Here is a 13,518-nt window from a genome sequence, read left to right as displayed (position 1 = left end):
CTTTCTCATCTTCCATCAGGACAGGGTTTCCCTACGAACCAACCTGTCATTTATGCCTAAGGTAGTATCCAGGGTAGCTTTAAATCAGGCCATACACTTACCTACCTTTTACCCCAATCCTCAAAACAAAGGGGAAAGGCTGCTACATTCCTTAGACATCCATAGACAGCTACGTTACTATTTGGACAGAACAAAGCCTTTCAGGAAATCGGAACAACTCTGTGTCCTATGCTTTAGGAGCTCAAGGGAAGCCAATTACCAAACAGACTATTTCAAAATGGATAGGCCACTGCATACGGTTTTGTTACTCCTTTCATGGTAAATCTGTACCTGCAGGCATCAGACCCCACTCCACAAGGGCCACAGCTACCTCTGCAGCCTTCCTCGGAGGAGTCCCTACCAAAGATATTTTGGAGGCAGCCACTTTGAGTTCTGTGCATACCTTCACTAAACACTACCACCTACCTTTATACTCCAAAACTAGAGCAGGCTTTGCCACTGCTGTGTTGCAGGGCATTCTGGCTCCTCCCAGTTCCACCTAGTGCCTACCACCCTGTGCGTAGCTTTGGGATTCTACCCATCTGTTATGACTGCAGTTGTATACACGATGAACATAGTACAGTTTTTTACCTACCATAAATGTAGATGTTCGAGTGCTAATACAGCTGCAGTCCAGGTTTCCCTCCCTCCTTCCCCTCTGGGTACAGACCTAGTGGCCAACTCCTCATCTCACAACTTGATTGGGTTATCCTTCTATGGTGTATTTGCTTGCAACTACTGGTTTTTGATTATATTGCAATGCATGATTATATATTATATATATATATATATATATATATATATATATATATATATATATATATATATATATATATATATATATATATATATATATATATATATATTTTTGCCTTCCTTCTGGGGGCACCTGACATCTGGGGCAAGAAAGACTGAAGAAAATGGCGTCGGCTGTGTCTTGTATACCCCTGTCGCACTGACGTCAGGAAAGAAAGCGACGACAACCGACGCCGGACCTAGACTTTGGAATTCGGCCGACCGAGGACCCGCCTGACGGCAGGAGAACCCATCTGTTATGACTGCAGCTGTATTAGCACTCGAACATCTACATTTATGGTAGGTACAAAACTGTACTTTTGCCTTCCTTCTGGGGCACCTGACATCTGGGGCAAGAAAAACTGAAGAAAATGGCGTCGGCTGCCTCTTTTATACCCCTGCCGCACTGACGTCAGGGAAGAAGTGACGACAACCAACGCCGGACCTAGACTTTGGAATTCGGCCGACCGAGGACCCGCCTGACGGCAGGATAACCCATCTGTTATGACTGCAGCTGTATGAGCACTCGAACATCTACATTTATGGTAGGTACAAAACTGTACTTTTCCCTCCCTCCAGTCCCCTGACTTCTCTTGGCTCTAACTTTCCTTCTTGTTTGGTGTATTTAAGCTTTCTGGTGTATTTGATTTTTGTTGGTGGGGTACCATAGCATATAATTGCTTCCCATTGTGGGGACACCTGACATCTGGGGCAAGAAAAACTGATGTAATGGCGTCGGCTGCATGTTTTTATACCCCTGACGTCATGGAAGAAGAGACAGCATCTGGCACAGAAATCCAAGACTGTGGTATTCAGGCCGGCTGAAGGCTACCTGCAGGCAGATAACCCAAATGTGATGACTGCAACAGTGAATACACTTGAACATCGACATTTATAGTAAGTGTACACAACTGTACTTTTTTCCATTTGATACATAATTTGGCTAGATAAATATAGAAGAGTTTTTTCTCTGATAACATAACTGTCTAACACTCTGATGTTTTTTTTCTAATTGTTATGCCCAAAGGGAAATCCTGATAGTCTCACCTCCCTTCCTTAAGTGAAAAGTTTATCCTTTTAGGCAGCAAATAGCATTACTGACAATGTTTAATAATTTAAAATATTTTGCATTGAATATTTAGCATTGTTTGGCAGAGGATTAAGGAAGTAGTTAAAGTGGAAAGCATGTTGCTTGGGTTCATTGACTTGGGAAGATTAGACTACTCAAATGCTACTGCATTTTAACCTCTGAGGCTTCTCTTAATTCTGAAATTGTCAAGTTATTCTGATGTTGCCGGTTATCCAGATCATTGCTTTTTCAGAATCTATAGTTAGAATTTTTGTTTTTTTTAGCCTGGCTTGGGTTCCTTGGTGTGAGTGACCTGCACAAGACACTGACAGATTTCAGATTTGTTAGCCATAGCCAGACTGTGGTGTCATCTAATACCGTGGGTATTGGCACAGTTAGGTTATCCAGCTTAAGTTGAAGTAACTGCATTGTAGTTAATGGGCTCTTCAGTTGCAGCACAGGGTGCTGTCACTTCCATATGGTACTTTACAGGAAAAGTTATATGGTAAAAGATGAAAGCTGACCAAATTGTTATACTATATAATACAATGCACATATTGAACAGTCACTGTACGTCAGAAAATAACGAAATGGGTGACCAAGATCTTACCAAGTTAAGCTGCAGCTGTGTAGGTAGTATACTCTGCTCAGAACTAGCTACTGGGAGTTGAGTGCCATGCAGTCCATTTTTTTTTGTTGAGAGCTCAGTTTAACTATGGCTCTGTTGGAGGGTAGACCTTCTTTGAAATTTGAAGTACATTACAAGTTTTTTCTTAATTAGTTCATTCCACTGCCAATATTCCACCCCAGTCCAGGGAATAAAAGGAAGAGGATTCTGCATGCTGTGGGTATTCATAGATGTCTTGCATATGCTTTAATGATACGACTAGTTTCCCCATGGATCAAACCTCTTACAAGAGGGTCTAACATAGACATGTAACTGGTGCCAAAGCCATGGACTAAAACTCATCACCAAGAAATGCATTATAGTGCTTTTTGGAAAAACTGTCACCCAGGCTAATTACTCCATCTTAAGAGACCCCTAAGAGTTTACCCAGTAGTCCAGGATCTGGGAACATATGTAGACAGTAATCAAATGATCAACATGTGACCAAGGTAATAAGAAAATCATTCTGTGTCGCCCAACTTATAAGTAAGGGCATGGTGTCCAGTTCCAAGGGAAGTCATAGTGCTGCTATATTTGGCCCTTATCAGACCATTGAGAATAATGCTCCCTTTAATATGTACCTGACCAGATATACATAACAGTTGGAATCCCCACAGAGGTTCGTTACCAGGAGAACCCAGGACATAAACATGTTCTCCTATACAGATCACCTTAAAGGCATATTTCTATACTCTATCTTCTACAGGTTATGAAGAGGTGATCTGTGCCTGGAATAAAAGGTATCTTCATATCCCGTTCCTGAAGGGAGTTTGGAATAATGGTTAAGGTGTTTACCTCAGGCACAAAGTACATGGTTTCATTCTTAGCTTTGGGAAATTAGTTAGGCTTAAACTGCTCCAAGAGGGCAGCTAGCCCAGTACTTATCTGTGAACTTAATGGTGAACCTTTTGTACATCCACAAAATGAAAAGCATCAGAATCACTAGATCAAAGGATTTCAATTTTAAATTTTGCTTGCGACATAAATAAGACATGTTGGTGAGATAGATATGTTTCAGTGGATCCCCATGTTCTGGAACAGGCTCCCCATCCATGTGAAGCAGAGTCTGTCCCTAACCCTATTTAAGTGTAACCTTGACCAGTAGATAGGAAGTCTGAAATTCACCCCAGGTCTGGCCTCCCATCTCTGATAAAAGCAGACAGTAATGCCCAAACGAGTATAGACCCCCCCTCCCACATAACTTCTAGAAACTTTCTAATATACCTCTATCGTAAATAAACACCCATGATACATAGGGACATAATTGGGTTAGATTGCATGACTAGATTTTTATAAAGGTCCTGGTGGTCATTAGCCTAGTATATAGCTATGAACCTGTGACTTAAGACTGACTGAACAGCTGTTCTTTTCCTTCATGCTGAGGAGGTTGTTAAGCAGAATGTCTCCAAGTGGGTTGGTCACCTGCTTCCCCTTCTGCTATGATAAATATCAAAAAGCACTAGGCAACTCAGAGTGTGCTGCAGTAGTGTATGTAGGAGGCTGCTGCTTGAATGTCTGTTCAAATTTTTCTGAGCATCACAAGTTGAATGTCTAGTCCAGAAGTAGGTCTGGCTTCTGGTTTGCAGTATTACAAGGCCTTGAGTATCATGCACCTTAGGCCCATAGTCAGGGGTTTGCACTACTTGGAACTATCCCATTCGTATTAAAGGTGCACTGCGACAATGATCATTGTGGTGAACAAAGTACATTTAAATGAGCACACATACTATATTGGTAAATGCTGAACTAGCTGGATCTATTTTTGCAGTGGGTGCTTTCAACCTGCTACTCCTGTGATACAGATCTTTTATCAAATAGGACAACCCTTAGCCTCTAGGGTGCTTCACTTATGTATGCATTTGTGTGTGAGGGTGGTTGTGACCTGTTCTTTCTTCTGTTGTTGAGGTGGGGTGTAGAATGAGTAATTTAGGGGGCAGTATGATTGTGTAGGAGTTTAGCAGTAACCAACTTTTTTTTTCTCCCTTCCTTGCTAGGTAGTGGAAGTGCAGAAGCACTCGTTTGTAACTGTATAGCTGTAGCTTGTCTAGCATTTGTTGTTTTCTCCTTTTGTGCCATATTTCATGCAAGTAATAACTGCATGGAATGTACACAACCACCCAGTGGACCATACAGCTGCTCTTTATGACTGGCTTAAAGATTGGCACCTGACTGTGACTTTTCCCATTCAGGTTATAAATGCAGTGCAGCAGGGAGCATTGGCATCCTTACACAATTGTTTCTAGAATTTAATTTTTCACTTACACATTTAGGCGTATGGATGTACTTAATTTGCCTTTTTTTTTTGTTTGTTTTGTTTTCCAGGTTCGGAAGACGTTTTTGAAATGGGCTTTCTGTGACATCTGTCAGAAGTTCCTGCTAAATGGCTTCCGTTGCCAGACATGTGGCTATAAGTTCCATGACAACTGTAGTACCAAGGTTCCCACAATGTGTGTGGATTGGAGCAATATCAGGCAGCTCTTGTAAGGACACACTCCTTTTGCATTATTGATGCTAATTACCAGAAATAAATGAAAGCAATGTTTTATGTTTTGATGAATATCCAATAACTGTCACTTCATATATGCATTCAGTAAATGCCTTTTTCTGCATATATACTGCAACAGTAAAAATGCAGTATGTTTGTACAATTCATTCATTCATGTGAAAAATCCTCACCATGTTGTTAGCAGTTATGCAACAAAATCATTGTACTCTGAAATGGCAACTTAAACACTGATAGTGTTACAAGGATTTGAAAAGAGCTCAAGAACAAAAAGCTTAAAAGTTGTCGTACTAACTGTGGACGAGAACTTTATGGATTATATCAAATCTCGCAGCTACCAGAACTCTTGAACTCCTCCCTTACCCACAATGCTCTGTCCCCTAACATATCTCAGATCTATTTTGCCACTTTCGCATATGGTTGTAATGTCCATGAGCTCTCGAGCATTAATAGAGTTATTTCAGCTTAGTGAAATCTTTGAGTAAATAATCCCATGTTTTTCAAAGTTATAATATTTTATATCCACCTTTCCTGTACTATTTAGTGTATTTTTCTTTTATCATTATTTACTTCTCTCCCCTTCCCTTTTTAATGCCATTGTTAGTGTTTCTTTTCCCTTCCTTCTTCCTGTTTTTTGTTTTTTTTTAAGTTAAAAGTTAATTTCTGTGTTTTCTTGTGTTTCTGCTAGTTCAAAGTCACTAAAATGGAGGGAAAACACTTCTAGCTTTAAAATGTGAAAAAGAAATGTGGGCACAAACTCCCCTGATGGTGATGCACATGATTGGTGCGTGTATTGTTTGATCCCTAATCACCTTAAAGTGCACTGTGATATCTGCAAGGCTTTCAGTCCTTGGGTGGTGGTTGGTCAAAAAAATAAACTGATACTGAAAGGTCTTCTTCCTTTGACCTTTTCAGAGGCATTATTTGGGGCTCAATCCTACAGATTTGACATGTCTGAGCACAGGAGCTGGCCATTAGATCCGTCTGGGTCTTCTACCCTTCCTTGGATGCGATGTTGGAGCCGGCTTAGAAAAAAATTGAAGTCTGATCCATAGTCCAAATCTTCTGATCAGCCTGCATCTGAAGTTCACTTTACTGGAGCCAGTGGTGTTGGATCCGAAGCCCTTACCTTGAGTGAGGTATATGTCTTACTTGGATTCAGTGCCCTTTAGAGTTCCTTCACCTTTTTTTTGGAGAGGGACCATCATTCCAGATCCCTTCTGTAGCCTCATTATCTCATTCTTCCAGAAGCCTGACTAAAGCTGACATGGATAGAATGATGGTTTCTTTCGGTGTAGATTCAGATGGGAGATATTACAGCTTGTACCCAATTGGGTCAGGAAGGCCTTACCAGTACTGCACCACCTATCCCGGTTCCTCCTCTGATCGAACCCTTGGTTTTGGAGCCCTTGGATCCGAGTTTTCCAGGACCATCTGTGTCTGATCCAAAGATCATTGGATTTTCAGCTCCAATGCGTTCTTTGAGTGCACCAGCTCAGAGCTAGATGACTTGGGTCTATATCACATCATCATATACGTGAATATTGAACGCTCATGTGAGAGAATATTCACATACTCAGTTTATGAATTTTTTTTGCGGTACAGTGAAGATCGGGATTTTTGCCCTTTCCTCACTGTAGTGCGATGTCAGAGTAGAAATATATATTTAGCAGGGGGTGTGGGGGTGCAACCCCCCACAATACCGTTTTCAAGTACGTGAATATTCACTCATTTGAGTGTTTGATATTCACTTATTCAATTATGTGATATAGATGCAATGAGACTGGGAGTTGAAATGTCCATATTGGATCTGAGACATTAGAATCGACTCAGAAGTTGTCAGAACTGTTTCTTCCCCTCGGGGCCTCGGCATTGGATAGCACAGCTCCGACCTCTGTCCCGGGTGGACTGGCCTCGGATCTGGAAGCATGGCTTCTTGGCTTAGTCGGCCTCCTCCTTCCCATGAACTCTGCCTTTCAGGTAGTGAAGAAAGTGTTTTCTGTTTCTGCAGAACAGATGGTTCCTCCCTTTGGATCCCATACATTTCTGTGCCTTCAGCCTCATCACGCTACTCCGCAGGGACGGCCAACCCAAAGTGTCCATACTACCCAACAGGGCATTCTCATTTCTTCTGGTACTTCTCTGGAACATCCCAATGAAGAAGTATCTAAGAAGAGAAAGTGCAAGAGGGAGGCACCTAGACTCTCCTCAAGAGTCTGTCGCTGAAGATACCATTTTGCTGACAGGGGAAGGTACCCAAGATCACCACCTGATGACGTCTCCTTTGGAGACATCCTGGAAATTCTCAAACAGTGGGGCAGTTGATTTACTGATAAACATTCCCAAGAGGAATCGGTATTCCTAGAAGCGTTTGGGTTTGGTCCACCTTCCTGGGTGACTCCGCCCGCTGATGAGCTCATTGCTTTGATCTCTAGGGAGGCGTGGAAGGAACCAGACATTGTTGAGCCAATCCCTAAGAGACCAGATAGGATTTTGGCACCACCAAAAGGAAGAGAGTTTTGGAGCAAAGGAATACCGGAGATGCCATGGTCATGGCAGCAGCCATGAAGAAAAAACTCTTGGAACAGAGTTTTTCTACACATCCCCGTAACATGGAGTCATGGGCATTGGACAGATATGGGAAGTGTGTATATGCTTCATCGACCTTTGGTGTCAGGTTGCTGAGTTATTTGGCACACTTAACTAGATTGTAGCGGGATTTGATTAAAGAACTCTCCAAATCCCTTGCTGGGAGCAGTACCTCTGGGGCTTTGATCTCTGTTCTCTCACAGTTGGCTACCCTACAGTCAATCTCTAATTCATCCATGAGGCTCATTTCACATGCAGCTGAAGGTACCTGAAGGGTGGTGTGTTCAGGCATTTCTATCAGGAGGTACACCTGTATGCGCCTGTGTGATTTTTGCGTAGCTCTTCAGGTCCTCTTTTGTCAGTGCACCCTTTGATGGAAGCAGTTTGTGTGGCCCAAAAGTAAAGGACACACTTTCTAGGGGTGAGCAAGATGGTAAGACCCTCCCTGCAGTGGGCATGTTTTTTGACCCATCAAAGAACCTTTTCTAGGAATCATCGAGGGGATTGAAAAATGTAGTTCAAAAAGTCCCAGGGTCCTTTCCAAGATCCACATTGAGAGTTCCCCAAAGGGCAGAGGGAGGAACTCAAATGGGAGATGTCACCCACTGGGCAGAGGAGGCCCACAGAACCAGTGGTCTAGAGATTCTTTTTCTGACAGACCTTGTCAGCATTCCTGAAAGGAGGCCCAATTCTCCACCTCTGGAGGCAGTTGGGGGTGTTTTTCCCTGCACTAGAGAGCCTAGCTAGATGTTACAAATAATATGTGGGTGCAGAGGATTATTTCCAGAGGTTATATAATTCCCTTTTCCTTACCACCCCCACCAACATTAAATAAAATCCCAAGTGTTCCACCCAGACAGAGGAAAGCAGCTGCTCTAGACATAGAAAAGCTGTTGGAGAAAAGTCATCCAAGAGGTCCCCCCAGAGCACACACAATTCGAAACTTACTCAAGATTCTTTTTAGTACCAAAGAAAACAGGTGACTGGAGACCAATTTTGGATCTCAGCTTTCTGAATAAGTCAGTCCAGTACACCAAGTTTAGGATGGTCATGGTTCAGTCAGTTCTGCCTTTCCTACACAAGGATGACTAGATGTACTCGATAGACCTTCAGGATTAGTGCTGTCACACAGAAATGAACAGATGATCCAGAAGGTATCTACACTTCCGGCTGGGAGCCAGTCATTACCAGTTCAGAGCATTGCCCTTTGGCCTCACCACAGCCCCCAGAGTGTTCACCAAATGCATGGCAGTAGTAGCAGCTCACTTGAGACTGCAGGGATGTCAGGTGTTTCCATACTTGGACGACTGGTTCTACGAAGAGCTCTGGATATGTACTCCAGACTTGCTCATTTGTTTGGAATCACCATCACCCTCAAATCTGAATTAGAATCTACTCACACAGAGTTCATAGGAGCCTTATTCAGCACAATATCAGTGACAGCCTTCCTTCCTTTTCCAAGGGTACAGACTATCCGATTTCAAGTCAAAAAGATAATTCAAAATTCTTTTCTTTCAGCCCAATTAATTCTGCAAACCTTGGGATCAGTGTCTGTGGTGATAGTTCGTTTCCCTAGCAAGATACCATATTAGAATACTTCAGTGGACATTAACAACTCAGTGGTCCATTCTCCACCAGCTTATGTCCACGCAGATCAAAATCACCCAGGCATGCAATAATTACTTGTGGTGGTGGATTCGCTCAGATGAGGTTCTACTAGGCCATCTCTTCATTCTTCCTCAGCCCAAGGCCATAGTGACCATGGACGCTTCCTAGACTGTGGGTGGTGAGGGCACTTCTTGGGAAAGACTGTCCAAGGCGCATGGTCCCCCCAGAGAGGCCAACATGCATATCAGTGTCCTGGAAATGAGAGCAGTGCTCTTACCATTGCAGGCTTTCCAAGACTGTCCCCCCTTTTGGGACAGTTGCAGTTCAGACACAATACGTGGTTTTGGTACATCAACAAGCAAGAAGGGACCAGATGTTAGTCTCATCTTTGCATATCCCCAACTCCCTTAATCCCCACATTTCTGCAGAAAGCTTCCCAGTTGAAGACCAAAGTCATCCTTATCGTCCCTTACTGACCTCAACAGATTTGGTTCCACTTTCTTTGGCCTCATCTAGTTTACCCTCCATGGATTCTGGATCCAGTTCCAGACCTCCTGTCTCACCTGACAGACATGGTTCACCTGAACACCTCAAACTAAAACTGATCCGCATGGCTTCTCCAATTCCATTGATAGCAAGACAACTCAGCTTCTCTTCCCTTGTCCATCATATACTTTCATCTTTCCATAAGGCTTCCACTAGGAAAATTTGCAGAAGTAAATGGAAATTATTTGCTTTTTAGGCACAGCAAAAAAGATAATGATACTTTTTCAGCACCAGTACATAAAGTTCTTGAGTTTCTAGCAGCAAGATTTAATGAAGGGACTAGTTCCTCTAACATCAAGGTTCACCTAGCTGCCATTTCTAAAAACTTCGTAAGGCCGTTTTAAGGGGTACCTTTCTTTCAGTACCACCTTATAAAGATCCAACTCCACCATGGGACTTAAATTTAGTTCTACAAGGCTTACTTCATTCTCGTTTAGAACCAACAGCAAAATGTGAGTTAAAGTTTTTAACCTGGAAAACTGTATTTCTGGTAGCCATTACCTGTGTTCGAAGACCATCAGAACTTCTAACTTTGCTTTTAAACCTGTACTATTTAATATTTTCATGAAGACAGGGTAGCACTGCCAATCAATCCTTCCTTTCTTCTTTAGGTGTGTCAAAGTCCAACATCAGTCAGTCCATTAATCTTCCAGTTTTCTTTCCAAATTTCACAAACAAAGGTGAGTGTGTGTTACATTTGCTGGATGTTCCCAGGCAATTACATTTTTATTTACATCCCAAATCTCTTGTATCAGAAGCACATGGGATATATGCAAATGAACCTTATGAACATCAGGTGTTTAAGCTCAGTGGCAATTCTGAATGCCCATGACTTGTTTCGTCGTTTAATGGACAATTTCAGGCCAATAAAGCCAAACCCCACTAGCTGTGGATATGCATATTTTGGCCTTATGACCTCGTCATCACAGCACAAGCAGAGTGTTTGACTAAGCATTAGAACACCTGAAGTTCATAAGGTTCATTTGCATATATCCCATGTGCCTCTGATACAACAGGTATGGGAGGTCACTCAGTGGAAGTTCTAGTTTTGCTGGAGTTTTCATTTTTGTTTTTACTGATTGTTTTTTAAGTGACCTTCTCACTCATTGTTTTAGTTTGTTGTTTGAGATATTTTTGCAGTGACCCTAATTATAATGGACACCAGCTGGGTATAACAGCCCTGCGTTTCTAATGCTTAGTCAAACACTCTGTTTGTGCTGTGCTGACGAGGTCATAACAAGTCCAAAATATGCGTATCCACAGCTAGTGGGGTTTGGCTTTATTGGCCTGAAACTGTCCATTAAACGACGAAACAAGTCATGGGCATTCAGAATTGCCATGGAGCTGAAACACCTGATGTTCATAAGGTTCATTTGCATATATCCCATGTTCCTTTGATACAAGAGGTTTGGGAGGTCACTCAGTGGAAGTTCTAGCTTTGCTGGAATTTTAATTTTTGTTTTTTACTGATATTTATTTACATATAATAAAGAATTTCAGAAAAACAGACCAATTGTCTGTTTCATTTGCAGAATCTAAATTGGGCAAATCAGTTACAAAAGTAACTTTAGCCAGATTGTTGACAGATTGTATATACTTTGGTTATAACAAATTGGGCCTATCCTTATCAAAACCTTTGAGTCCATTCAACCCAGGTCCATGGCAACATCATCAGTATTTTTATCCAGGGCTTCCATGGACGATATCTGTGTGGGTGCAACTTGGGGTAATCCCCATACTTTCATTCCTCATTACAAATTGGATCTGTTTTCAAGGGGAAGAGCAGTGTTTGGCTCAACAGTGCTCAGGAATATCCCTCCTTAATGTCCTCCCTGGATTTCGGGTAGCTGGGGACTCTGCCAGTTGTTGAGGAACGAATGAAAATTGACAGTATCAGATAAGTGTACTCCCCATAACGTTCCATCTGTGTTGTCCATTTTCATTCTTGTTCAACTCCCCTCCCACCATCCCCCTACCTTTTCTTTAGTATCTCCTGGAAGAGCAGGGAGTAACAAGGGAACCAATTGTTCCTACTGCTGATCTCTAGATTTTGGCCTCTCTTATTCTGGGGCTAATTTCCATGTTAAAACTATAAGCCAGCTAACAAGATCTGAGACAAGTTAGGTATCGACCATTATAGGTAAGGAGGAGATCGGGAGTTCTAGTGACCCGAAGCCTATTGTTGAGGAAGAATGAAAATGATAAAGCATGAATGGTTTAAAATGAATGTTTTTCTTTTAATGGCAAAAAAACAATAAAACTTCCAACTGGTAAGTTTATTAATTTCATACACAGAACTTCTTCAGACCAAGTTGCACACATTTAAAGACCCTTTAAATACTTTCAATAAAATCACATGACTGGTTGCATTTAGCGAATTAACCCTTTCCTTTTCAGAACAGTGTTGTTGTTCTCCCTTTCATTCATTCCTGGAGAACTACAAGCACTCAACCTTACCTGCCAACAATACTCTTTCCAGTCTAACTCATCCTCTGCTTCTAGCCTAACATTATAATTTGCTACCAGATCTGTTACTGAAAATTTAAAATTCACTTTATTTCTGCATTATGTTTTTTCCTTGCATGTTTTGCAAGACCATTATTTAACGCCATGACTTCTACAGCTGTTAAATGCTCATATAGCCTTTTATTGATTTCCCTAGTTTTCCTGCTGATATAAAACACAGGACAAAGCCCACACAAAACAGTATAAACAACAAACGTGGACTTAGTCATATTCCTGTAATAATCTTATAATTTCTAGCTTCTCTTTTAACGTTTCCTTCAAGAATATGCTTGCAAAATCTACAATTACCAAACCACGCCATTCCTTTGTTACAACCATCTGGCTGCTTATTCATTTGGCTACTCCTATAAAAATACTTTCATGTTTTTCCCCGTTTTGGACACAAATACCGGACTATCCCCCTATACCTTTAATTCTAAAAAAAAATTGGTGAGAAACTTCCAATTATTTCTCACCGTTTTTTGATAATTACCTTCATCTACTGAATTTTCCAATGTGAATGCTAATGCATAATCAATATCACTGTTCCGATGTTCATCTGCTCGATCTTTATTATTTAAAACACCATTATTCTGTTCTTGTTCCTTTTTAACTTCATTCATTATTTCACTCACCAAATTTCCTGGATAACCTTTTTCTCAAAATCTCCTTTCCATTGCTTCACATTCCAAAATAAAGAAATGTGTATCCTGTGTTAACTCGCTCAGTTTCAAAAATTGCCCTTTTACTATGTTCCTTTTGAGACTCTCTTTACGCACGCTACTATAATGGAGATGGCCATTACTCTGTAACTCCTTTTTTAAAATTCTTACTTTTAACTTGTTGGCAGGTCTATGTACTACTAAATCTAAAACATTAATACTATATGTTTTATACATAAATTTAAGATAATCAGAAACATTGTTTAAATATGTTTAAAATTCTACTAACTTATCTTTGCTGCCTTTCCATAACATAAATCATCAATAAACCATTCTAAACTACTACATCTTTAAAAAATTCAGACTTATAAATAAATTTTTTTCCCAGCCTGTCAAAAATATTGGCGTAATTTGGGGCCATTGCTGCCCCCATAGCTACACCATTTATTTGTTTGTATATTTCATTATCAAACAAAAAAAATTGTCAGTCAAAATAACATCCAGAATTTCTGTCAACAACCTTGTTTGCTCGCAT

General features: G+C 41.1%; 1 protein-coding gene across 1 annotated transcript in view; it reads left to right on the top strand.

Annotated features, from left to right (window-relative positions):
• The window catches only part of RAF1 (Raf-1 proto-oncogene, serine/threonine kinase), a 2,753,658-nt gene that overhangs the window by 855,386 nt on the left and 1,884,754 nt on the right, over positions 1 to 13,518 (top strand). The window contains exon 8 of the mRNA XM_044078072.1: positions 4,893 to 5,050. Within this exon, the coding sequence (XP_043934007.1) occupies positions 4,893 to 5,050 (158 nt within the window). The remainder of the gene's footprint in view (positions 1 to 4,892; positions 5,051 to 13,518) is intronic.

The sequence above is a fragment of the Protopterus annectens genome, chromosome 7.part0, assembly GCF_019279795.1.
Source record: "Protopterus annectens isolate FY-2018-M chromosome 7.part0, PAN1.0, whole genome shotgun sequence".
Lineage (NCBI taxonomy): Eukaryota > Metazoa > Chordata > Ceratodontiformes > Protopteridae > Protopterus > Protopterus annectens.
The sequence above is the reverse complement of the archived record's forward strand: the minus strand, read 5'-3'. Positions and strand labels throughout refer to the sequence as shown.